This window comes from Populus nigra, chromosome 19 (genome assembly GCF_951802175.1).
Source record: "Populus nigra chromosome 19, ddPopNigr1.1, whole genome shotgun sequence".
Classification (NCBI taxonomy): domain Eukaryota; kingdom Viridiplantae; phylum Streptophyta; class Magnoliopsida; order Malpighiales; family Salicaceae; genus Populus; species Populus nigra.
The window spans coordinates 11,993,097-12,015,155 of record NC_084870.1 but is presented as its reverse complement, the minus strand read 5'-3'; the positions used below and the strand labels follow the sequence as shown (position 1 = coordinate 12,015,155).

Below are 22,059 nucleotides of genomic sequence, written 5' to 3'. Positions count from 1 at the left end.
AAAGAAGATAAGCAAACAAGATGAAAAAAATTTATTTGAAAAGAAGTTACTATGAAAAATACTTACTAAATTAAGGATAGTCAACATTGGTCAACGATTACTCAATTATTTTCATACTTATAGGGATAAATTAATTAGTTTAGATAAACTAGTGAGAATAATTAATAATTAATTCTCTCTCCTTTTTTCCTACGGTTCGGGATTTAAGAGTTAAAAGAAATGGAAAAGGGTTCAAATAAAAGCAACATAGAGGCTACTGTACAGATTTGATTTTCAAGATCGTGAAACACACGGATAGGCAGGAGATTACGTGGGCCAAGAGTTATTGGGTAGTCCACAAAAACCAAACGGGCCCACTAATAGCCCATTTGAAATCTACATTCACAGTATCTGGAAGTGGGCACAGAATGATGGGCTCCTCCATTTAGTTTTGCGATGCTAATTAATAATTATATGCCAACATTTTGATATTAATCTTGTAGTTTTGAAAATCTGGGTTTGATACGATAAAGAGGTGATACTTGAAATTGTCTTCCTATAAATTGTTAGGCTAGCAGCAAATTCCTAAGTTAGGCTAGCAGTCCTTTGAATGTCCTAAGTTAGGCCAGCAGTCCTTTGAATGTCCTGACCGATCGGATGCCGCAAAATGACCTTTCTTGAATTTCAGCAGTTACTCTTGCTGATTTGAGGTTAGTACTAAAACAATGTCACAAGCTGGAAGCCTGTGCCAGCAAAGGGCTTCTGATGAATATACAAAACAATGAACAAAACCTCATTTTCCATTTTGAGCAATACATGATGTGACCTACCCAACGCAAGCAAAAAAACAGAACCTAATTGAGTATAATACCCTGTTTATGCTGCCCAGTTACCTTGCAGACAATAGAACTTGTCTAAATAAGACTGAGCATTACAAGATTAAATAAATAATTGCGGTTTTTGTACATGAATTTGACGGGTAGAAATGGATAATCATAAGCAGACTAGAAACCTGATGAATTATTTTTATCTTGATGGCTGCAGGCCAATTTCCATATCTTGCAGACTTTCATGTTATTGGCCTTTTGTGATCTGTATGTTTATGGTCTTCATAGTAACCAGACCCTGCCAAGGGACATAATATTTTGGTAGATTATCTGCTTGAATAAAATATCTGATATCCTTCAGGGATATTCCAACATAAGTACATTCTTCTACATTGAATTCCCAGAAAAGGAATCCTATGCAGGAAGGATTGTCTCAAGTAAATCCTGTGCATATATAAGTTATCTAGTTGTTAGTCAAGAGTAAGACAGCATGATTAGTCTGAAAAAGCTCATCAGAATTGCTAGCAAGTGACAGAAGATAGGTGTAGTTAGGATTAAAAGAATTTCTTGTTAAGAATCACTAGCAAGATGGATCTTAAGAATGGCAACCCATCATTTGTGGCTAAAAAAGGGCATTTTGTTGTCTACACTGTAGATTGGAAGCGTTTTGCTATACCATTAGAGTATCTTAGCAATGAAATCTTTCGCGAGCTCTTCAAGATGTCTGAAGAGGAGTTTGGAGTATCAAGTGACATGCCTATAAGGTTTCCATGTGAGTCAGCATACATGGACTACATTTTAGCACTCATCCGACGAGGCATAGCCAAAGATTTTGAGAAAGTTGTGATCAATTCCATTACCACTGGGCAGTACTGCTCAATATCTGCTTCTTCAGATCACGGATATGCTTGCGCGACATGCTTATCTTGGAAACTTCGTCTAAACTCTGAGCTTCAAAGACAAAAACAAACAAGAAAGGTAAAAGGAAAAGGTCAGGCATAGGAGAGTAAGAGTTCCTTGTGGAAAATGTACAATCAGTTGTAAATTTCTGGATAAGGTATATAATCATTCTTCAGAAAGCACAATTCTCATCCAAGTAGGAACCTGTGGCTACTACTTGTTAGACAGTTAATGGACATGTTGGGCCAATAGTCCTTGTCTTCCAAAGCATAGAATTGCTGCTCTCACAAAACCATCAGGAACAGATTCACATGCACATGTAGGCTTATCCATGTATCTGCCTTCTTGTGGATCACAAATTAAGTTTCGATTCGGCTAGATCAAGCGACACCAAATTTGGACCTTTTTTACTGTAAAACCGCTTGACTGAAAACATGCATGTCTGCATCCTTCCATGTCCCTAATAGGCAAACATGTCCACCTCCCAAACAACCCCACAAAACCAACCTCTCACATGGTTTTGCTTTGCATGTATCGAAGTGGGCTGGAAGTGTCGGTAATGGAATTGTCTCTGGCCTTGTGTATATATAATCAACCCACTTCCGTTTCCCTCTACCCAAAGCAAGATTAAGATTTCAATAGTACAAGATCTAAACATCTCTTTTATTAGTTTAATCAGCCTCAAGATGATCAGTGCCAAGAAGCTCATCAAATTGGCAAGAAAATGGCAGAAAGTGGCTGCCATTAGTAGAAAAAGGCTCACGTTTCCGCAAACAATTAGCAGTCTTGATTCAGATGACTGCAGCACATCATCAACAGCAGAGAAGGGTCACTTTGTGGTGTACACCACTGACAAAAAACGTTTTGTGCTTCCCTTGGATTACCTTAACAATGAAATTGTTAAAGAGCTATTCAACCTAGCAGAAGAAGAGTTTGGATTGACAAGCAATGGACCCCTCACCTTGCCATGTGATGCTGCCTTCATGGAATATGCAATCACCATGATCAAGAAGAATGTGGCTAAAGATGTTGAGAAAGCATTGCTGATTACCTTAGCTAGCAATCGATGCTCATCATCTTTGAATTTTCATCAAGATGTAACAAATCAACAGTTGTCAATTCTTAGCTTTTGAAATGCATTACAAGGTTTATATACACATTAATAAGTTAATTAAATTCCAGAATTTTTGCTTATGTTTATATGTTCTTCCATAGTTAATATTCAAGAATTTAAATCCAAAACATATTACTTCCTGTAAAAGCAACTACATCACTGACAGGTGATCTCTCTACGCAGACCTAATTTCGTTTCAAAGATTTTCTTTTTCTTTTTTGTAAAGAAAGTAATACAGTTATTGGAATTCTACATCATAAATTTCAACAAGTTCTTCTCCCCAAAATTTTATCTTAAAGGTTAATAAGAGATGGCATTTGTGAATCGATACTTAATGGTTACACAGAAAAGGCATTCTTAAATCTTAACCGCAGCTTTTTAAAATGCAGAAGATTTTGAAAAAATTTATGGACTGTGACTGTAAAGAAGTTTTGTCTATTTAACTTTGGTTTGATGATGAATATAATTTGTGAAGTGATGATGGTTTTTTGTTGCTGGATTATTTTGACTACCAGTAGCTGGATCATCAAACAGAAACATGGTGCGCAGTGAGAAGACAGGAGCCAGCCAATCCTGTCTGACTGATAAATGCAACACGAAAAAAAAAAAAGATAAATAGGAATGAGAAAAGGTAAATACATGATTATCATGATTATATTTAATTATCAGTACAAATGACACCCCATTTGATGCATCCCATGTTCTATGCAGAAATCTGCAGTCCTGTCAAGTACTCAACTGGCACATAATATCCGTAGTCAAGGTACAGTATGAATGATTTTATGCCTTTGGGACAAATTCTCTTCATCTCTTACCTGAAAGTCTGGCGACTAGTCGATCACTTTTGTCACTTAGACTTCGCTTTTTAGTTATAGGAGACAAAGTAATGTGAGATTCTCAACAGTACACGGACAAGGCAATCTGATAAATAGATTAGTGTGTCTGTAAACCCATTAAAGTAGGCTTGGTTGAACCACATATTTCCTGTTTGGTAGTTCCTCCTGAATGGGTCCAACATGCCTGTGTCTTGAACGTGCTTCGGATTAATTTTTGTGGATCACAAAGTTTGATGGAAGCTAGGATCATGAGACATCAAATCTGGTCCTATTTTACTGTTAAACCACTTGGCCATAAACATAGATATATGCATACCTTCCATGCTCAAACTTGATGTGCTGTTATTCAAGGGGAATAGGGAAACATGTTCACCTCCCCAACAACCCCACATAAACCCACCCGTCACGTGGTTTTGCTTTGCTTGACTGCCTGGACTGTTGAAAGTATTTATGATGGAATTGTCTCTGGCCTTGTGTATATATAATCAACCCACTTCCGTTTCTCTCTATCCAAAGCAAGATTAAGATTTCAATATTACAAGATCTAAACATCTCCTTTCTTAGTTTCATCAGCCTCAAGATGATCAGTGCCAAGAAGCTCATCAAATTGGCAAGAGAATGGCAGAAAGTGGCTGCCATTAGTAGAAAAAGGCTCACGTTTCCGCAAACAATTAGCAGTCTTGATTCGGATGACTGCAGCACATCATCAACAGCAGAGAAGGGTCACTTTGTGGTGTACACCACTGACGAAAAACGTTTTGTGCTTCCCTTGGACTACCTAAACAATGAAATTGTCAAAGAGCTATTCAATCTAGCAGAAGAAGAGTTTGGATTGACAAGCAATGGACCTCTCACCATGCCATGTGATGCTGCCTTCATGGAATATGCAATCACCATGATCAAGAAGAATGTGGCTAAAGATGTTGAGAAAGCATTGCTGATTACCTTAGCTAGCAATCGATGCTCATCAACTTTGTATCCTCATCAAGAAGTCAGAAATCAACAATTGTCAATTTGTAGCTTCTGAAATACCATACAAAGTTAATATACTCATTGATACATTAATGAAATACAAGAATTCTTTTCATGTTTGGTTGTTCTTTCATCAAAAACAATTCTTGAAACATCCCTTTGATAACATAGCCCCCAGATCAATCTTAGTTTAAAGTGAAATCTAAAATTGTCCTGGTTAAGTACCTTAACAACAATTAGAATGAAACAACCAGAAAATATAGCATTTAAAGTCTGAATAATGCAAAAATTCAAGTTTCTGAAATTGAAACTTCAATCTACAGAGACTACAAAGCTCTTTCTAGCCCTTCCCATTCATTAAACCAGTTGCTTCTTTTTAAATCCAAAATTTGTTACTTCCTGTTGAAGAAACTACCTCAAGACTAGTGGTGTCTATAAGGGGGCTAAATTTCTTTTTGTAATAATTTTCTTAAAATCTTTTTTTGATAAATGTGTTAGTGTTCTTAGCATTCTGCATCATAAATCCCAAAAGACTCTTTCCCCTGAATTTTTTTTCTTGCAGGTGCAGAAGAGTTGGCCTAGTGAATAACTATAGCTTCTTAAGATTTTGAAGTAAATTATGGACTGTGAGGAGATTTTGTAGATTTGAATTTCCGTTTGGCGATGACTAGAATTTGTTAGGTGATCATGGTCTTCTTTTTTTTTCATTCATCACCAAACAGAATTTTTTCATCAAGATGGTTCTTTGAATTTTCATCAAGATGTTAGAAATCAGCCATTGTCAATTTGACTTCTGGTTTGCTAATGACTAGAATATGTGAAGTGAAGATGGTCTTTTTGTTTGCTGGATGATTTTGACTACCAGTAGCAGAATCAACAACAGAAAACATGGTGCACAGTTAGAAGATAGGTGCCAGCTTATCCTGTCTCACTGATAAAATGCAACAGAAAAAATAAAATAAAGATGAACAGGCAAGAAAGGAGCTAGTGAATATATGAGAAAATTTAATGATCACCACAAATTAATGACACCCTGTGTGATGCAACCCATGTTCTATTTCATACAGAAATCTGCAATCCTGTCTAATAATCAAACGACACATAATATTCGTAGCCAATGTACAGTATGAATGATTTTTTGTCGTTGGGACAGGTTGCCTTCTTCATCTCTCACCTGAAAATCTGACCGTCAATGAAGAGCATCATGAGAGAAAAAAATTGGACCTATTTCAATGTTAAACCACTTGATCGAAAACGTACATATATGCATACCTTCCATGCTCCACATTGGCAAACAAGTCCGCCTCCCATAACAACCCCACATAGCCCACTTCTCACATGGTTTTGCCTTGCATGTCTGCCTGATTTGTGAAAGTGTCCATTATGGAATTTTTTCTGGTCTTCTGTATATATAATGCGTTCACTTCCATTTCCTTGTATCCATCAAAAGATTAACATTTCCATATTCTAAGATCTAAACATCCCCTTCCTTAGTATAATCAGTTTCAAGATGATCAGTGCTAAGAAGCTCATCAAATTGGCAAGAAAATGGCAGAAACTGGCTGCCATTAGGAGAAAAAGGATTGAATTTCCAGGAACTGTTAGTGGTAAAGATTCAGAAGATTGCAGCACATCATCAACAGCAGAGAAGGGCCACTTTGTTGTGTACGCTACTGATAATAAACGCTTTGTGCTTCCCTTGGATTACCTTAACAATGAAATTGTTAGAGAGATATTCAATCTAGCAGAAGAAGAGTACGGATTAACAGGCAATGCACCTCTCACATTACCATGTGATGCTGTCATCATGGAATACACAATCACCTTGATCCAGCAGAATGTGGCAAAAGATGTAGAGAAAGCATTGCTGATGACCATAGCCAGCAGTCAATGCTCATCATCTCTGTATCTTCGTCATGAAGCTAATCAACAATTGCCAGTTTGTAGCTTCTGAAATACATTTTAATGTTAGTATACACTTCAATACATTAATGAAATTCAAGATCTTTTGTCATGCTTGGTTGTTTTTTCATGGAAAATGGTACTCGTCATCTCTCAAAAGCGTTAAGTCTCCCGTAAATTAATCTGGAATACCTCGTTTTGACAGGCCCCAGATACATCTTAGTTAAAATGAAATACATCATAGTTGAGAGTAATTACTAGATGTAGTCTACAAAGTTGAACTGTTATTTCACTTAATCACTTGAAAAATATTCACTTGGAATAAAATAAAATGCTATTTCTGGCACTTGGCCGTTCCTTCTATTTTTCTTTATTCACGACAGGTGCAAGAATCAAACAACTAAGAATCTTTTTCCATGCCATTTCAGCACTTCCTTCAATACTATATGAGTGAGTGACGAACTCGAGACCATTACGTCCTATCCCAAAGCTTTAGATGTTAGATGAGACTCAAAAAAATGATTTATATTATTCTTTCATATTTTTTGTCCAAGAAATTACTGTTGACTGAAAATCTCAATCTGGGCACTCATAATTCTGTTCTTTACATTTTCCTTCTTTGTTTCTTTTTCCCCTGTAGAATGACATTTTTACATATCGATCATGACAAAATCTTCATGGTCACATGGAAAAAGTAACAATAAATCCAAGCTTCTAACCTGCACATAATTCTGGGCTAAATTAGTGGATTGTAAAGACTTGTTGTGGAATAGAGATTTGGCCCGGTTTGTGTCAAAAAATACTGAGATAGAATTCCGAATTCGGCCCGGTTTGTGTCAGGAAAACTTTGAAATTGAATTCCGAAGTGGTGTGGTATTGCTACTGATGACAGAATATTCTGCTGTTAACAGAACGGTGCTCACTGCTATGCAGTAATTCAACTAAAGGACTTTGTTTATTCTGTTTTTGTTTGATGGATTATTTCCACTGCAAGGAATTAATCAAGAAACATCGAAACATGATAAGGTAAGAAAAAAAGTTAAGCTTATGAGTCCTTTTTTTGTGAATAAATATGGTCAAGCCTTTATTCATCATGCAAGAAGAAGAAATGAAGACAAAATGGGCCAAAAATGGAGCAAGTGAATGATTAAATGTGTAAATTCAATGAGCTGCACATGCAGGACCCTACTGTATGCAGTCTAAATTCATGTTTGTTTGCTGGAAAATAGTCTTTTTAAAAAGATAAATTTTAAAAAAGTAAATTTTTTTTAAAAATAAATTATTTTCCGATGTTTGGTAGTGTAATGAAAAATAAATTGGAAAATATTTTTCAGTGTTTAGTTATGTTATGGAAAATAAGCTGGAAAATAACTTATTAATATCTTATTTTTTCAAGTTTATTAAAATAATGAGGAACAAATCTTACAAATTAAAAGGTTGAATGAGAATGAAATTGAAAAAAATATAATTTCATAAATTATCTCAAATAAAATAAATAATAATCAAAATAATAGAGATCAAATCTAAAAAATAAAAAAAATTGAAAGATAAAGAAATTAAAATAATAATAATTATCATTTCATAAATTATTTCAAATAAAATAAGTAACAATCAAAAGAATGAGAACCAAATTTGATAGATAAAAAATTTTAATTAAAAAATGATAAGGAAAAATCAAATAATAATTATAAAAATGAGAACCAAAATTAATATAAAAATTAAATTCTAAATGATGAAATTGAAAAAAAAAATTCAAAATATATATATATATATATATATATATATATATATATATATATATATATATATATCAATTAAAAGTTTGAGGACCAAATTTAATATAATTAACTAATAATATAATATTTTTAAATTTTTCACAACTTCCAAAAAGTTTTTTCCGTCCAAAATAAAAAGAAAAACATTTTCCTGAAAACCAAGTCAAATTTTTCTTTGACTGAAAAGTGTTTTTCGTTAACTAACTTTCCTAATAGTAAATAAATACAAAAAATTTAAAAAATAATTTCTCAAAAACCACTTTTTAAAAAATAAACACAACCATACTTCAATGCAAATCAACTTTAGACTCTGCTTTTCAATTGTTGGAGACAAAGGCAATGTGAAATTGAATGGGAGATTGAAAACATTACACAACCTCCTGAAAATGGAACCTGATAAATGGACTTCTAAGGGTGACAGCCTATTAAGGTAGCTTGTTTCAACCACAAATTTCCTGTTTGGTAGTTCGTCCAAAGCGGGGGACCAGCATGCTTATGTCTTGCAAAGCATATGCATGCCTAAATCTTCCAAATCAATGTTCTCACCAAATTGCCAAATCACTGTAAGAAGATTCATTTCAGCAATTTGATCAATTTGTTCTCTGTGGTTCTCAAGCACTAGAGCATTTATGATCAACCAGCTTGCATACCCGTTATGCCATTGAACTGCTTGACACATATTGCATTGATTGCTTACCTAAACCAAGCATGTTCTAAGCATGATCCTTCACACAAGCTGGGCCACTTGCAAGTAAAGTGTCTGCCTTCCCTAGATGATATATAACTAGCCAACATCATCGCTTTCTCCTCAGCTCAAGATTTGAATTTCAGTGTTTCAATAACTGAATTGATAACCTCCTCCTTCTCCAACTTCACCAGTCTCAAGATACCATCACAATGATCAATCTCATGAGACTCGTTAAGCTCACAAAAAAGTGGAAAAAACTAGCTGCGCCGGAGAGGAAAAGAATTTCAATACCAAGAAGCGGTGAAGATGAAAACACAAACAACAATGACAGGTTACCAGTGGCAAATAAAGGCCATTTTGTCGTCTACACTGTCGATCAAAGGCGCTTCGAGTTCCCCATCTCGTATCTTAACAATAACATCTTTAGAGAACTCCTGGCAATGTCTGAGGAAGAGTTTGGCTTGCCAAGAACTGGTCCTATAACGTTGCTATGTGATGCAATGTTCATGAAATATGCAGCCTCCTTGATGCAACGAAATGTTGATAAAGATATGGAGAAAGCATTGCATATAGACATAAGTAGTAGTGGTAGATGCTCATTGTCTTTTCATTCGCTACTCCAAGAACAAAGTAGCCAGCAATTACTGGTTTGCTGAATTTTTGTACATGACCAAAGACATAGTTGTAGTTAATATTAATATACTACTTCATCAGAATTCCCATCAAGTTTCTCCATGCTTGGTTGCCTGGTTTCAATTTTTTTCAAGATTTTCCATCCAAATCCAATATTTTTCTTGTGAATGCTGAAGGAAGTGTTAAAACCTTCTCTGTCACTGGGCAAGAAAATGCTCCAAATGGACCTGCCATTTTGAAGCGCAGGGGCTACCTGAATCATTCAAACGACATGTCGGTTTTGGCCAATCAGAATGGTTAAATAGAAATAGTGAAGGCAAAAGGCCCAAGGATTACAATACGTAGGCCCATCAATGGATGTCTATTCACGTTCATGTATTTAGAACACCATAGCAAATACGATAAATGAACCCGACCCGACCAAAACCCGGCAATCTTTTTAGGGATTTCCAGGCTCCCGAGTGTTTTTGCCCTTTATATTAACGTAGATTAAAGCGAGATGGATAGAAAGTTCGGGTTTCTCATACTTTTACAAATTATAATTAAATTATAGAGAAATTCTCTTATTTGATTAATTTTTTAAAAATAATCTTAATTGTTCTAAAATAACATACAAAAAACTTGTTTGAGACGTAATTAATAAAACTTAAACCAAATAAAAATATGAAACCTAATTAAAAATAAAGAAAAGATAATAAAAAAAATAAAGAAAATTCTATAAATAATAACTTCTGGGATTAATTTAAATATGAAAGCAACAAGCTATTTAGTTGGTTACTGCAACCACTATAGAACCAGGTCTGTAAAATACATTAGTCAAATCTCAATCTAATTCAACAATTTAATAAAAGGTTTATATTGATTTTTATCGAAAAACTTATTTAATTCATTAGACTTCTTGTTAGATTTGAACGTGTTGATATAATACCGATCATTATGTATTTCATGTAAGGAATATATTAACTTGAGATTAGTATTTGTTAACAGAACTAAGCCGCTTTTTAAAGGGTTTTTTTTAACAATCTTTTTAGATTTATAGGGTATTTAAGAGTGTAGAAGTAGTTGTTTTTCAAAGTTTTTTCGCTCGAAAATACATCAAAATAATATTTTTTTTATTTTTAAAAATTAATTAATTTTAACATCAACACATCAAAATAATATGAAAATACTAAAAAAATTAATTTAAAATAAATGACTGACACATCTCCTTTATGAAACAACAATTCAAAGATAAGGTTTATTCTAATGGATGGGTAAATTAACCTATAATAATATCTTTAGTTTTGTTGAAACCAACATAGCATATTCACCAAACTTGTACCAATCAGTTGTAATGCTTAGATTCCATTAATCTCCCACATAAGGCTGTGACATAGGATGTTAGATTCACAACCTTGAAACACAATTTTGAACCACATATTTTACTTGTTTGGCAGTTCACCTTCGACATGTTGGGACCAACATGCTGTAACCATGTCTTCCACGCACCAAAATCTGCCAAATCATTTACTCGCCCAAGTTGCCAAACTTCTTCATTCTTATGGATATCCTTAACATGGATATATAGATTTTAAGGCATAAGAGATATATTCTAGCAATTTGGTCTGTTCTTCTTGTTTCTTGTGGCTCTCATGGATTCATGCCTTTATGATCCACCCGCTTGAGGCCCCTCATGCCTTCAATCTACTTGGCACAAAACTTGGTTTGTTATCCATTTGAATCAAACACGTCCACGCCACTCAATCTCCCATCTCTTCCATGCTGCACATGGTTATGGCCCACCAGTTCCCTACACGAGAAAACATACAAGTAAAGCAATGTCTCTGTGGGGTGGGTCTATATAACGAGTGCATTGCCATTTCCTTCTCAACTCAAAAATCCCATTTCAATAATCACCAAGAATTACTGAATCTCCTCTTCTTCTCCTCTAGATCTCACTAACTCAAACCAAAATGATCACCCCCGTGAAACTTATCAAGATGGCAAGGAAGTGGCAAAGTCTAGCTGCCCTAAAGAGGAAAAGAATTTCATTACAAAGAAACCATAGTAATGCAAGTACTAGCAGTAGCAACATGTCAACAGTGGCGGATAAGGGCCATTTTGTTGTCTACACAGCTGATCAAAGACGTTTCATGTTTCCTATTTCATACCTTAACAACAACATTGTTAGAAAACTCCTGGTAATGTCCGAGGAAGAATTTGGCCTGCCAGGCGACGGACCGATCACATTACCATGTGATGCAGTCTTCATGGAATATGTATGTTCTTTGATCCAAGGGAGAGTCGAAAAAGAAATGGAAAAGGCTATGCTTATGTCAGTAATCAGTAGCAGATCATGTTCATTATCTTCTTGTCCCAGTAAAGGGCAAACTAGCCAGCAGTCTTTAGTATATATATAGTTTCTGATCGAGAGTATCACACAAATTTTATAATAGTGAATAGACTTTCAAAAACGCCCACCAAACTTCTTTTTTCTTGATTATTAATTAATTATTTTTTCACGAATAAAATGAACATCAAGGAATAGTATGGAATCAATTGAAGTTAGTTAGATTCTAATCAAATAAAGCTTCTTTAGATTCATTCAAAGGGAACCCTTGAGATGTCAATTTTTCTATTGCATTCAAGTTCCATTGTGTGTGTTACCACAAAAATATATATACCGAAAGCTCTGTTTATCTAGCTAGTGCCAAAATTAATGATGTTTAGAGCATAATTAGTACTCCATTAATATTCCATTTTCTTGTATGTACTTGAGTATTCTGAGGCAGAGACTAAGGGTTAAATCCTCCTTGCAATTACGGTTTGTTTGAAGATTGTTGCACCATGGCTAATTAATGCCAGAAATTGGCTTTCTAGTTTCTAGACTTTTTTCTTTTTGGTCTTCGAGCTAGATCGATGGTATCTTTGAACTATATGCAGCACCAATAAGAGATACAGATCATTTACACCAAAATTGAGAAATTCGTGAGAAATTCATGTTCTTGTGGAATAACCAACCCGCAAGAAGCTAATCATTAGAAGCAACGTGCAGCTGCAAACCAGCCTTTAGCATTTCCCTGCAAAGTACATAAATTATTGCATCTCTTGCGTGAAATCTAATCATAATCTCATCATTACTAAATTTTATTTTCCTGGGTAACTTGTAGTGCTATATATAATCATATGCTTACTTTCATTCTGAGGCTGGAGAATTAGGGTCAAATCCTGGTGCAAGTTGCAGTTCAATTTGAAGGCGTCGTCGTCGGTATCGTTAGCTGATGCCATAAATTCCTACGTTGCCAAGTCTCTTTCTAAAATACAGTACTCGTACAAGAAAATATAGTTCTTCATCATTCTCTAAATAATATATAGCTAGCTATAGCCACTTGTAAAACAATAAATCTTAATTATTCAAATTAGTATATGCGGTCCAAGCTGGCCGCCAGCCGGCAACATAGAATTTTTTTTTCGTGTAAAATTCTATCATGGATCATAAGAACATCTATATATTATTTTTTCCCCGCCCAATCATACACCTTATTATATTTGACCATGAACTGATTATTAAATTAAAGATTCTAACAAACTGGAATGTGTTGATCATTCTATATGATTTTAGTAAATTTCTTGATTAAGTGATTGCAATTTTCATCCTAAGAAACAAGATAAAATATTCAGATTAGCCCTCCAGCTTCATACACAATCTCAAACTGACTCACATCTTCCAATCAACTGTCAAAAGACAACAATTATTTTTCCCAGTTTAGACGTTGCAATGTTTCTCTATGTAGATGAGATCATATACGTAAGGGAAAGAAAACTCAAACCTTTCGGTGGACTTAGCATATTTAATTATTAAAATTGTTGACATCACATAGAATCTGAATTCTATGCTCTGATCATCTAATATGATATATATATATATATATATATATATATATATATATATATATATTACCTCAGGTTTGAAAAAAGATTTTGCAGCTACGTTATGTGAATGATTTACATGAAGATTAGAAGTGAAAAATGTTCCCTAGAATCTCTGTTCCTTTTCCCTTTATAACTAATTCACGTACAGTATGAAAGGGATTTTACTGCTCCCAAAGAAGTCAGACAAGAGCTACATGTTGTTGACCATGCTGTTATAAGTGCCACGAACAATCCAGGTTGCTTCATATCTATTTTCAGCAGCAGACTTGCTAGAAATTCAACGATCAATACTTTTCTCCCCGATTTTTCTCTTGTTTCACATTTGTTTTTTGTAGGAACACTTTAATAGTTTTTAAAATTGTTGTTTCTTTTCACTTTGATGTATAAATCAACAGTTAAAAAAAAACTTCTAATATTTTTTGACAAGAAAAAAAACTTGAAGAAATAGATTGAAGCAAAGATCAATCATCTAATTTTAATTAAAACAATTTATTACCAGTTCTGTGATTGCAATATTGTTTCTTAATTTACTTAATCTCTTATTTTTTGTAGCACGATCAAGAATAAATTAACTAATAAAAATTTTGACAAAAGGAATATAAAAGAAAAAAGTTTTAAGAAGACTAGATTTCTCTATTCTATAAAATCATATCAGAATTGTCTAACAATTAATTTTAACGTAACTTTTAAAATAAAAGGATACTATTTTTTGATTTAAAAATACACAGTTTTATTTCAATTAGACATGAATTTTTTATTCACACCCTAACATTTTTATCTTTAGCTAGGGCCATCATGCTTTAGTAAAGTAACCTGTAATTAGGAGGATGCAAGGGACAAACAAACATTGACCAATTCGACTGGCGTCAAAGGAAAATAATGGGTAAAGCATGGCACACATTTGCCCACTTGACCAATATTTTGATGTTGTGATGATTAATTTTTTTTAATCAGCTTTCATACCTAATGGCGAAGGGATTTGTAACTTTTTTGGGCATCAAGAATCTTTGATTTTAATATTCATATATAATTAATTAACTTGTGCTATGTAAAAACAATTAATAAAATTAAGGCATGCACCATGTGGTGTGTGCTGTCTACACGTGCTTTCCCCCTAATTACCCTTGTAAACTCACTTTTTTAGTGTGAGATTAATCAATCAAACTCACCGTCAGCGTCATATGTAAATGGTAGCTAGGTTATGCATTAGCATCAAAGGCAATTCCAATTAAGCAACTTGATTTATATACTTAATAATGGTTTCAAGAAAGGCTTGCTTTAGCTTATAGTAGCCAGGACTGATTCCAAATTACAAGTCAAAGCCAGATAAAGATGAGGGCATTTTTTAGTTAATGCATGGGGTATGCATCCTGTAATGTGCTGACAAAAATCTTTGCAGCCAACGTAGCAGGACCGGCAGCAGAAAGGCACTACTTTGACAAGAATAGCTGGTCTTGTTCTGTATGGCTGGCTGCTACAGATATATTTTTTTTTTCAGGTCTTCGAACCCGTTTGGTATAGTATTGTAGCCCTTTCTTTAGACTAGAGATTTTACAAATTATCCAAAAGTATTGTTTCTTATTTACACGCACTTTAAGACCAAATGGGGGTATGGAAAGTTTTTGATGCATAAAATAGGAAATCATGGTGTCTATATATATAGTTTACTTCACTGATTAATTTGTGGGCAAATTAAGGGAGGACCAAGAGAACACCATAGGAAAAGAAAAAAATGGGTGAAGTTGTTGATGCAAACTCTACTCCCGTGACACCAAGGCCTAATGCAAACTCTAATCCTGTAACACCAAGGCCAGCCTCAGTGTCACCAACGCCACCGATATCGGCTCCTCCGTCGCAATTTCATTCGCCGTCGTTGTCTAGATCACCTTTGCTCACACCTGATCATATTGTTCCAAGCAAAACCCCAAGGAACTCAACCCCAAGAAATGCAACCCCAAGATTTAGAACTCCTCGCTTTATGACCCCTTTAGGTAGTCCTCTTAGAAGGGCTCTCCAACTCACAAAACTTGACCCTCAAGATGCTTGGCTTCCAATTACTGAGTCCCGAAATGGAAACGCATGGTATGCAGCGTTTCATTGCCTTTGCTCTGGCATTGGTTTTCAAGCACTCGTGCTCCCTGTTTCCTTCACTGTCCTTGGTTGGTAAGTAAAAACAACATACATGATTGATCTTTGGTGTGGCAAGTTATACTTATTGGACCAGTTCGTAGTCTAGCAGAGCTTTACTTTGTTTTTGTTTTACAGGGCATGGGGCATCATAGCCTTGACAGTTGCATTCGCATGGCAGCTTTACACTTTTTATTTACTTGTGCAACTACATGAAAACACCGAGACTGGCATTCGTTACAGCAGATATCTTCAAATTATGAGTGCAAATTTCGGTACGTGTTCGATGTTTTTTTTGAACTCCCAACCTTTAGTATTTTGATGAACTGAAGAAAAATTTCAACTTCATGAAGTATACAGCTGAAATCTTTGGAGAAATGATTTCTGAAAGAATATTCAATGAAATTAGCATTACTCTTCCTTAAAGGTCCATGTCACTGCGTGAGAGAAAATTAACCCTGGTTTTTCTACACAAGTAGAAATTATGCTTATTTGGTAACTATGTGTTCTAAACTATGGCTTCTTCAACAATTCAGGTGAGAAGAAAGCAAAGTGGCTAGGCCTATTTCCAATCTTGTACCTATCAATAGGTACATGTGTGGCGCTAAACATAATCGGAGGATCAACATCAAAATTATTTTTCCAGACTGTATGCGGTCAATCATGCACAGTCAAAACATTAACACCAGTAGAATGGTACTTGGTGTTTGCTAGCGCCGCAGTTCTTCTGTCTCAGCTACCAAACTTGAACTCAATTGCTGGTGTATCACTTATTGGATCCATCACTGCTGTCGTGTATTGCACAATTATGTGGATGGTTTCTGTTAACAAGGATAGGTTGCCTGGCATAACTTACAAGCCAGTTCGTGGACCAAAGGAGGTTGACAGGCTCTTTGAAGTTCTTAATTCACTCGGGATCATTGCTTTTGCATTTAGAGGTCACAATCTCGTTCTTGAGATCCAGGTACCATAAATTTCGGCTACTTCTCAAGATTTCCCCCCCTTTTTTTCCACTTTGACGTTACATATTAGCTATCAGAGCAAGAAAAAATGTTTAAAAAATATTTCTCTTACAATCGGCATAGATAGGAAGTAATTCAAGCATAAGCAAAGACTTGGCTATGTCCATTTGATCCAATGGCTGATTATTCATGGACATGTAGGTGATATTGTCAAAGATTTTTCAGGTTCACAAGATCTTACTGCATCTTCACGTGTTCTGTGAGAGTATATTTTAGAAGAGAAAAAAATCATTTTCTTTGGCCGATTTTTCTTGATTTGTCTCTTAACTTGAAACGTTTTTTCGTTGTTGTTTTATCGTCTGACAAAAGGAGTTTTTCTGTTAGAGTGACTTGGAAATTTAGCAAATTGGCCTACACACGTTACATATGAAACCCTTTTATATATATATATTGAAACAGTCTTGCTTCAGTCTATTTTCTTATCAGTTTTTTTTCGTGCAATTTCCAAGTCTACGCAAAGAACATAGAAAATACCTCGCAGCAATTAGTTGACCATTGACATTTGACCGTGTTAAATTAAATTAAATATGATATTATTTGATTTTCAATTGTTGAGATACTAGTTAGTTAAAAGAGCAGGCCTGCTAAGCCAGGGTTTTTTACCTAGATCAACTTACCCGAGCCATCAAATCAACTCTGTAACTATGAAATGTGACAGACAATGTACAGATTATTATATCATGCCCTTCGTTTTATTAGAATTAAAAGAATAACCCAATATTTCTAAAGTGATTTGGGTGCGTTTTGATGTGTTTTTTTATTATTATTTTTTCAGGCTACTATGCCCTCGAGTGAGAAGCATCCCTCCCGTGTGCCGATGTGGAAGGGTGCCAAGGCTGCTTATGCAGTTATTGCAGCATGTTTATTCCCCCTCGCAATTGGAGGCTTTTGGGCATACGGCCAAAGGGTACTGCTATAATTAAATTTCACCATTTCCATCTCTCCAAACTAATTTTCTGTTGAGTTTCGTTGTTGTCATTCTAAAGCAAGCACATGTTTTCTTGATTTTCAGATACCAAAAAATGGTGGCTTGCAATCAGCCTTCTACGCGTACCGAAGGAGTGACACCTCGGAATTTATCATGGGACTTGTTAGTTTACTTATCATAATAAATGCTCTCAGCTCATTCCAGATCTATGCCATGCCAATGTTTGATGAGTTGGAGTCGATTTTCACCAAGAGGATGAAGAGGCCATGCCAATGGTGGCTCCGAATAATCCTGAGGGCATTTTTCGGATACGGGGTCTTCTTTTTGGCCGTCGCAATCCCGTCTATCGGGAGTGTGGGTGGTCTGGTCGGAGGAATATCATTGCCGGTCACATTGGCTTACCCTTGCTTCATGTGGCTTAGGATGAAGAAGCCAAAGAAGTATGGCAAAATGTGGTACCTTAATTGGAGCCTGGGAATCACTGGTTTGATTCTGAGCGTGTCTTTTATGGCTGCCGGAGTATATGTTATAAAAGAGAATGACAGTAAATTTGAGTGGTTCAAGCCCAAGTAATTGAATGAATGTGTAATGTGAGAAAGGAGGAAGCTTGATTTATAATTATTTTTTTTGCCATTAAATATGTGATTGTGAGATTTATTTGCAGAAAGGCAAATAAATAGAAAAATATATATATATTTCCTTAATTCCTTGTAACATAACTGTTTTGTAGTACATGATTCATTTCTCTTCCTGCGGGCCTTTGTTTTACTTCCTTGAGCCTATCAATTTGGCCCACTAATTATTCTCTGTATGGAATCGAGCCTTGTACTAAATTGGGCTCGTGACCAGCCCTCTTGATATTAAATTGTTATCCACTAGTTTTGATCCATTTAATATATATTCACATAAAGACAAAAGGGGTTAACACGTTGGGCTTCGGCTAGCCATAATTCACTCTGGGCTCATAGGAAGTCGGCCCTTTTAGCTTGGGTGCAAGCTTCTTCGCCCATCACTACATCATCGGGCTTCGCCTCCGTGTACTTGTCTGATTGTTTATGGTGATGAAAAAGTAGTTATTAAACCCTTCTATTTAGCAACCTGATTTTCGGGTCAAATCCTGGATTGAGTCCAGCAACTAAGAGAAAAAAGTAATGAAATTATGTTGTTGGTTTTATTGAGAAGAGAATCTCATGAAAGTAGAATTTGTGATCAGGGACGTAATTGAGAAGAGAATGGGACATTTTGCATATACAGAAAGTAGGGGGACTAAAATAACAGGATACCACGGTATTTACCTGAATAATAATGATTTTTCAAACAATTATTAACACTATCAACATTTTTATTTTAAAAAAGTTTAGTCCGAGGATCACTTTTCAAAAAACAATAAGCATCAAATTCATAAAATTCATTCGTTCATGATATTTTTCCAAAAAAAAAATCTAAAAAGAGTAGTATCATTTCACATTAATTGTTTGTCAAGAAAGAGTTTTTGAAAATATTTATATTTTTAAAAAAATTAATATATTTTTTATGTTTTTAGATATTTTGATGTGCTGATATCAAAAATAATTTTAAAAAAATAAAAAATTATTATTTTAATATATTTTAAAATAAAAAACAACTGTTACATATTCTTAAATACCCTCTAAAAACTTTAGTGCAGAAAAATAATCCCTCCTGTTTCGTAGTAGTTGAAAGACAAAATTCTGCTATCTTGTGTTTTGTATTGTAAAGTAGTGTGTTTTTCAAATGTATATTTTTGCTTGAAAAATATATTATAATAATTATATATATATATATATGTACACTTTTTATTTTTCATATAACACATTCAAAAAATCAGAAAATAATAATAATAATTGAACACTATTTAAATAGCAAAGACTTTTAAAACATATTAAAAATAAAATAAAAAAATTTTGAGGGGATGTAACTTAACTAATTAGATTCTAAGTTTATCTTTTAAAAATTATTAATTTAAGTGTCATAAATTTCAGAGTGACTAAAATTTTATCTAGTTATTAATTTCAGATTCTAGATTTATTTATTTTAAATTATTAATTTAAATGTCATAAAGTTCCGTTATCTAGATATTAATTTCATGTTCTTAAAAAATAAATCAGATATGTGGAAGTTAGCCGTGCATCAACGGTTACTTAAAAAAATAATCAGAAGAGACGCGCTTTCAAACAGTTAGTAGGAGCACAAAATAAAGCAAAGGGTAGGACATAGGAGAGGGTAAAGTCTTGTACTGTAACCAACACAAGTCATCATCACAAGCACATCATTTATCTTCTTTCTCTGTTCACGTGAATGGCGGGTACTTTCCTTCACCTTTTGAATTGATTGACAGAGTAACACGCGCTTGTAAAAAGATATCGTCTTTTTTTTTAAAACATTGAGGTATTTTCAGACCAGTTTTTTCATCAAGCTAGATTAATAATTTTACCTTTACTTGGAATGTATTTCACAAAACGGTTATTACAGTTTTTTATATGGAATCTAATAAAAAAAACATGAAGAATATATTTCTGACCTGCGTGGAAGAATTGTTTGGTTGCTTTTTAACATATTTTTCGTGTTGAAATGCTTTAAAATGATATTTTTTATTTTAAAAAAATTATTTTAAAGATTAACACATCAAAATAATCCAAAACATATAAAAAATTAAATTTTATAAAAACACCATTTGCATCGTGTTTTCAAACACTTTTTATTATTTATATTTTTATGTTGTTAAGAATTGTACTCGAGAATAAACACAACTGCAATCTCTTCACATACAGCCTTTAATAGGTTTTTTTACTACATTAATCACCCTTAATTATGCTATCTCTTAAGAAAACAAGTGACCCAACTTAAATCCAAAATTTTTAATTTTTAATTTGATGATAAGAGCATTTTTCATTAGCTTATCGATTGAGATTAATTTTTTTTATATGCGATATTAAAGATACATCTATCATGTAAATCTAATATATCTAAGAAAAGCTAATAATTTTTTTAATATTAGCCTTTAATATTTAAACCCAGGAAATTAAGTAAAGAAAAAAAAACCCTTCAACAATTAAACTAAACTCCCTTGAATCCGGAATATGAAATCAAATAAATTTACCTAAACCAATCCCTCGTGACTGCATGTCCTTGTCAGTCTGGGGCCTCCTTTTCCTTATTGTCAAGATAGAGGGGTCACATTTGCCCCACCCAGCAAGGCAACAACGTAATCTTGAAAAACGAAAACCAAGAAGAAGAAGAAACAGAGCAAACTTGGGTGCCTACAGGGAAGATAATGTTGGCATTTTAAGCAGGGTGGGAGACAGGTAAGAGATTGCATGTTTCGCGTAACTTGTACAGTTGTATATTCGTGAACGCACAGGAACTCGAGAAATCGTTATCCCTTATCCACGTTAATGCTTAATTGTAAATAAAATTATCTACTTTTCAATGGAGTGATTGGCCTTTATTTTAATTTTCTTATTTTGAATTTCCTCTGAAGATGAGGAGCCTGGTTTTCTTTCAAAAAGCATGGTTGTGACCAGTGGGTCAAGCAAGCAACAGAAGCTTTTCGCAGGTTTTTTGGCTCCATTTATAATGTAATTCTGCCCTCGCCGGCATAATTATTGGCTGCTACTTCTGGCAGATACCTTCAAATGGACGGAAGTTGACTGTTTTTTCAACGTCATGGACACAACACATCAAATTTTGTGAAGGGCCTAATGTACTTGCTAATAGAGTTGGCTGCCTTGGTTCGTTCCAAATCAATGCCATCCCCGTTTTCGACAAACCTAGAATTTACGTGCGCACTAACATGGAGAGCAAGCGATGCCCATGGTGGATTCGCACGGGTTTTCTGGTCTCTTTCGGAGGAGTGGCCTTTCTTCGTAGATGTGGCTGTTCCTTTTCGGCCTAGCCTAGTTCCTTTAATTGGAGGGTTTACCTTACCCCTTGTACTGGTTTATCCGCGTGGATTTCTATTAAGAAAACCCATCAAAAAGGTCATGAAGTCATGTTTATCCGTGTGATGATTAGGTATTGTTCTTAGTGTTGTGTTGGTGGTTGCAGCAGCATGGAATTTGACTACCAAAGGCTTACATGCCAACTTCTTTAAATTCGAAGTTAAAACCCCCATGGTAACTGATACTTGCGGAGGAAAATGCTGCAGATTTTATAGAGCATATTAATTCACCTACAAGATCAATTTATGGACTTGTTAACATCAAATCCATAGAATCTTAATTTTACAACGTCCAATTTTATTTGAACCGCGCTCCAAAGCTTACTTTCCTGACCAATTTTATGTTCATAGCAAGTCGCAAAGATGCCAACCTTTCAAGGGCACTGCTAGAACTTGGACACCATCGAAGAGGCAAAATCACAAATTAAACCAAACCGCCATCCCCAGTCCTACTTGTTGGACCCAAGCAAAGGTAGAAGACAACAG

At 34.6% G+C, this 22,059-nt stretch overlaps 7 protein-coding genes across 7 annotated transcripts; all 7 read left to right on the top strand.

Annotated features, from left to right (window-relative positions):
- Nucleotides 1–1,394: 1,394 nt before the first annotated feature.
- On the top strand, nucleotides 1,395–1,808 carry LOC133680215 (auxin-responsive protein SAUR64-like). The gene has a single exon (XM_062103022.1). It carries the CDS (start codon nucleotides 1,395–1,397, stop codon nucleotides 1,806–1,808), a length of 414 nt encoding a protein of 137 aa, XP_061959006.1.
- A 335-nt stretch (nucleotides 1,809–2,143) lies between these two features.
- Nucleotides 2,144–2,900, top strand: LOC133679104 (auxin-responsive protein SAUR63-like). The gene has a single exon (XM_062101616.1). It carries the CDS (start codon nucleotides 2,393–2,395, stop codon nucleotides 2,837–2,839), a length of 447 nt encoding a protein of 148 aa, XP_061957600.1. The 5' UTR covers nucleotides 2,144–2,392; the 3' UTR covers nucleotides 2,840–2,900.
- Nucleotides 2,901–4,135: 1,235 nt separating this feature from the next.
- LOC133679084 (auxin-responsive protein SAUR63-like) lies at nucleotides 4,136–4,743 on the top strand. Its single transcript, XM_062101588.1, has one exon. It carries the CDS (start codon nucleotides 4,237–4,239, stop codon nucleotides 4,681–4,683), a length of 447 nt encoding a protein of 148 aa, XP_061957572.1. The 5' UTR covers nucleotides 4,136–4,236; the 3' UTR covers nucleotides 4,684–4,743.
- Nucleotides 4,744–5,916: 1,173 nt separating this feature from the next.
- LOC133679274 (auxin-responsive protein SAUR64-like) lies at nucleotides 5,917–6,642 on the top strand. Its single transcript, XM_062101817.1, has one exon. The coding sequence runs from the start codon at nucleotides 6,139–6,141 to the stop codon at nucleotides 6,580–6,582; it is 444 nt and encodes a 147-aa protein (XP_061957801.1). The 5' UTR covers nucleotides 5,917–6,138; the 3' UTR covers nucleotides 6,583–6,642.
- Nucleotides 6,643–9,103: 2,461 nt separating this feature from the next.
- LOC133679114 (auxin-responsive protein SAUR67-like) lies at nucleotides 9,104–9,719 on the top strand. Its single transcript, XM_062101624.1, has one exon. It carries the CDS (start codon nucleotides 9,203–9,205, stop codon nucleotides 9,647–9,649), a length of 447 nt encoding a protein of 148 aa, XP_061957608.1. The 5' UTR covers nucleotides 9,104–9,202; the 3' UTR covers nucleotides 9,650–9,719.
- Nucleotides 9,720–11,486: 1,767 nt separating this feature from the next.
- On the top strand, nucleotides 11,487–12,308 carry LOC133679880 (auxin-responsive protein SAUR68-like). The gene has a single exon (XM_062102607.1). The coding sequence runs from the start codon at nucleotides 11,579–11,581 to the stop codon at nucleotides 12,023–12,025; it is 447 nt and encodes a 148-aa protein (XP_061958591.1). The 5' UTR covers nucleotides 11,487–11,578; the 3' UTR covers nucleotides 12,026–12,308.
- Nucleotides 12,309–15,045: 2,737 nt separating this feature from the next.
- Nucleotides 15,046–18,364, top strand: LOC133679662 (lysine histidine transporter-like 8). The gene is made up of 5 exons (XM_062102324.1): nucleotides 15,046–15,701; nucleotides 15,804–15,940; nucleotides 16,202–16,629; nucleotides 17,463–17,594; nucleotides 17,700–18,364. The coding sequence occupies exons 1-5, from the start codon at nucleotides 15,271–15,273 to the stop codon at nucleotides 18,186–18,188; spliced, it is 1,617 nt and encodes a 538-aa protein (XP_061958308.1). The 5' UTR covers nucleotides 15,046–15,270; the 3' UTR covers nucleotides 18,189–18,364.
- Nucleotides 18,365–22,059: the final 3,695 nt, after the last annotated feature.

What these genes read in the sequence shown, in the direction of transcription:
- LOC133679662 (XM_062102324.1), top strand. Translation starts at nt 15,271, where the DNA reads ATGGGTGAAGTTGTTGATGCAAACTCTACTCCCGTGACACCAAGGCCT. An exon ending in TCCTTCACTGTCCTTGGTTG is followed by an intron (nt 15,702 to 15,803) that starts GTAAGTAAAAAC and finishes TTTGTTTTACAG; the next exon opens with GGCATGGGGCATCATAGCCT. An exon ending in ATCTCGTTCTTGAGATCCAG is followed by an intron (nt 16,630 to 17,462) that starts GTACCATAAATT and finishes TTATTTTTTCAG; the next exon opens with GCTACTATGCCCTCGAGTGA.
- LOC133679880 (XM_062102607.1), top strand. Translation starts at nt 11,579, where the DNA reads ATGATCACCCCCGTGAAACTTATCAAGATGGCAAGGAAGTGGCAAAGT.
- LOC133679274 (XM_062101817.1), top strand. Translation starts at nt 6,139, where the DNA reads ATGATCAGTGCTAAGAAGCTCATCAAATTGGCAAGAAAATGGCAGAAA.
- LOC133679104 (XM_062101616.1), top strand. Translation starts at nt 2,393, where the DNA reads ATGATCAGTGCCAAGAAGCTCATCAAATTGGCAAGAAAATGGCAGAAA.
- LOC133680215 (XM_062103022.1), top strand. Translation starts at nt 1,395, where the DNA reads ATGGATCTTAAGAATGGCAACCCATCATTTGTGGCTAAAAAAGGGCAT.
- LOC133679114 (XM_062101624.1), top strand. Translation starts at nt 9,203, where the DNA reads ATGATCAATCTCATGAGACTCGTTAAGCTCACAAAAAAGTGGAAAAAA.
- LOC133679084 (XM_062101588.1), top strand. Translation starts at nt 4,237, where the DNA reads ATGATCAGTGCCAAGAAGCTCATCAAATTGGCAAGAGAATGGCAGAAA.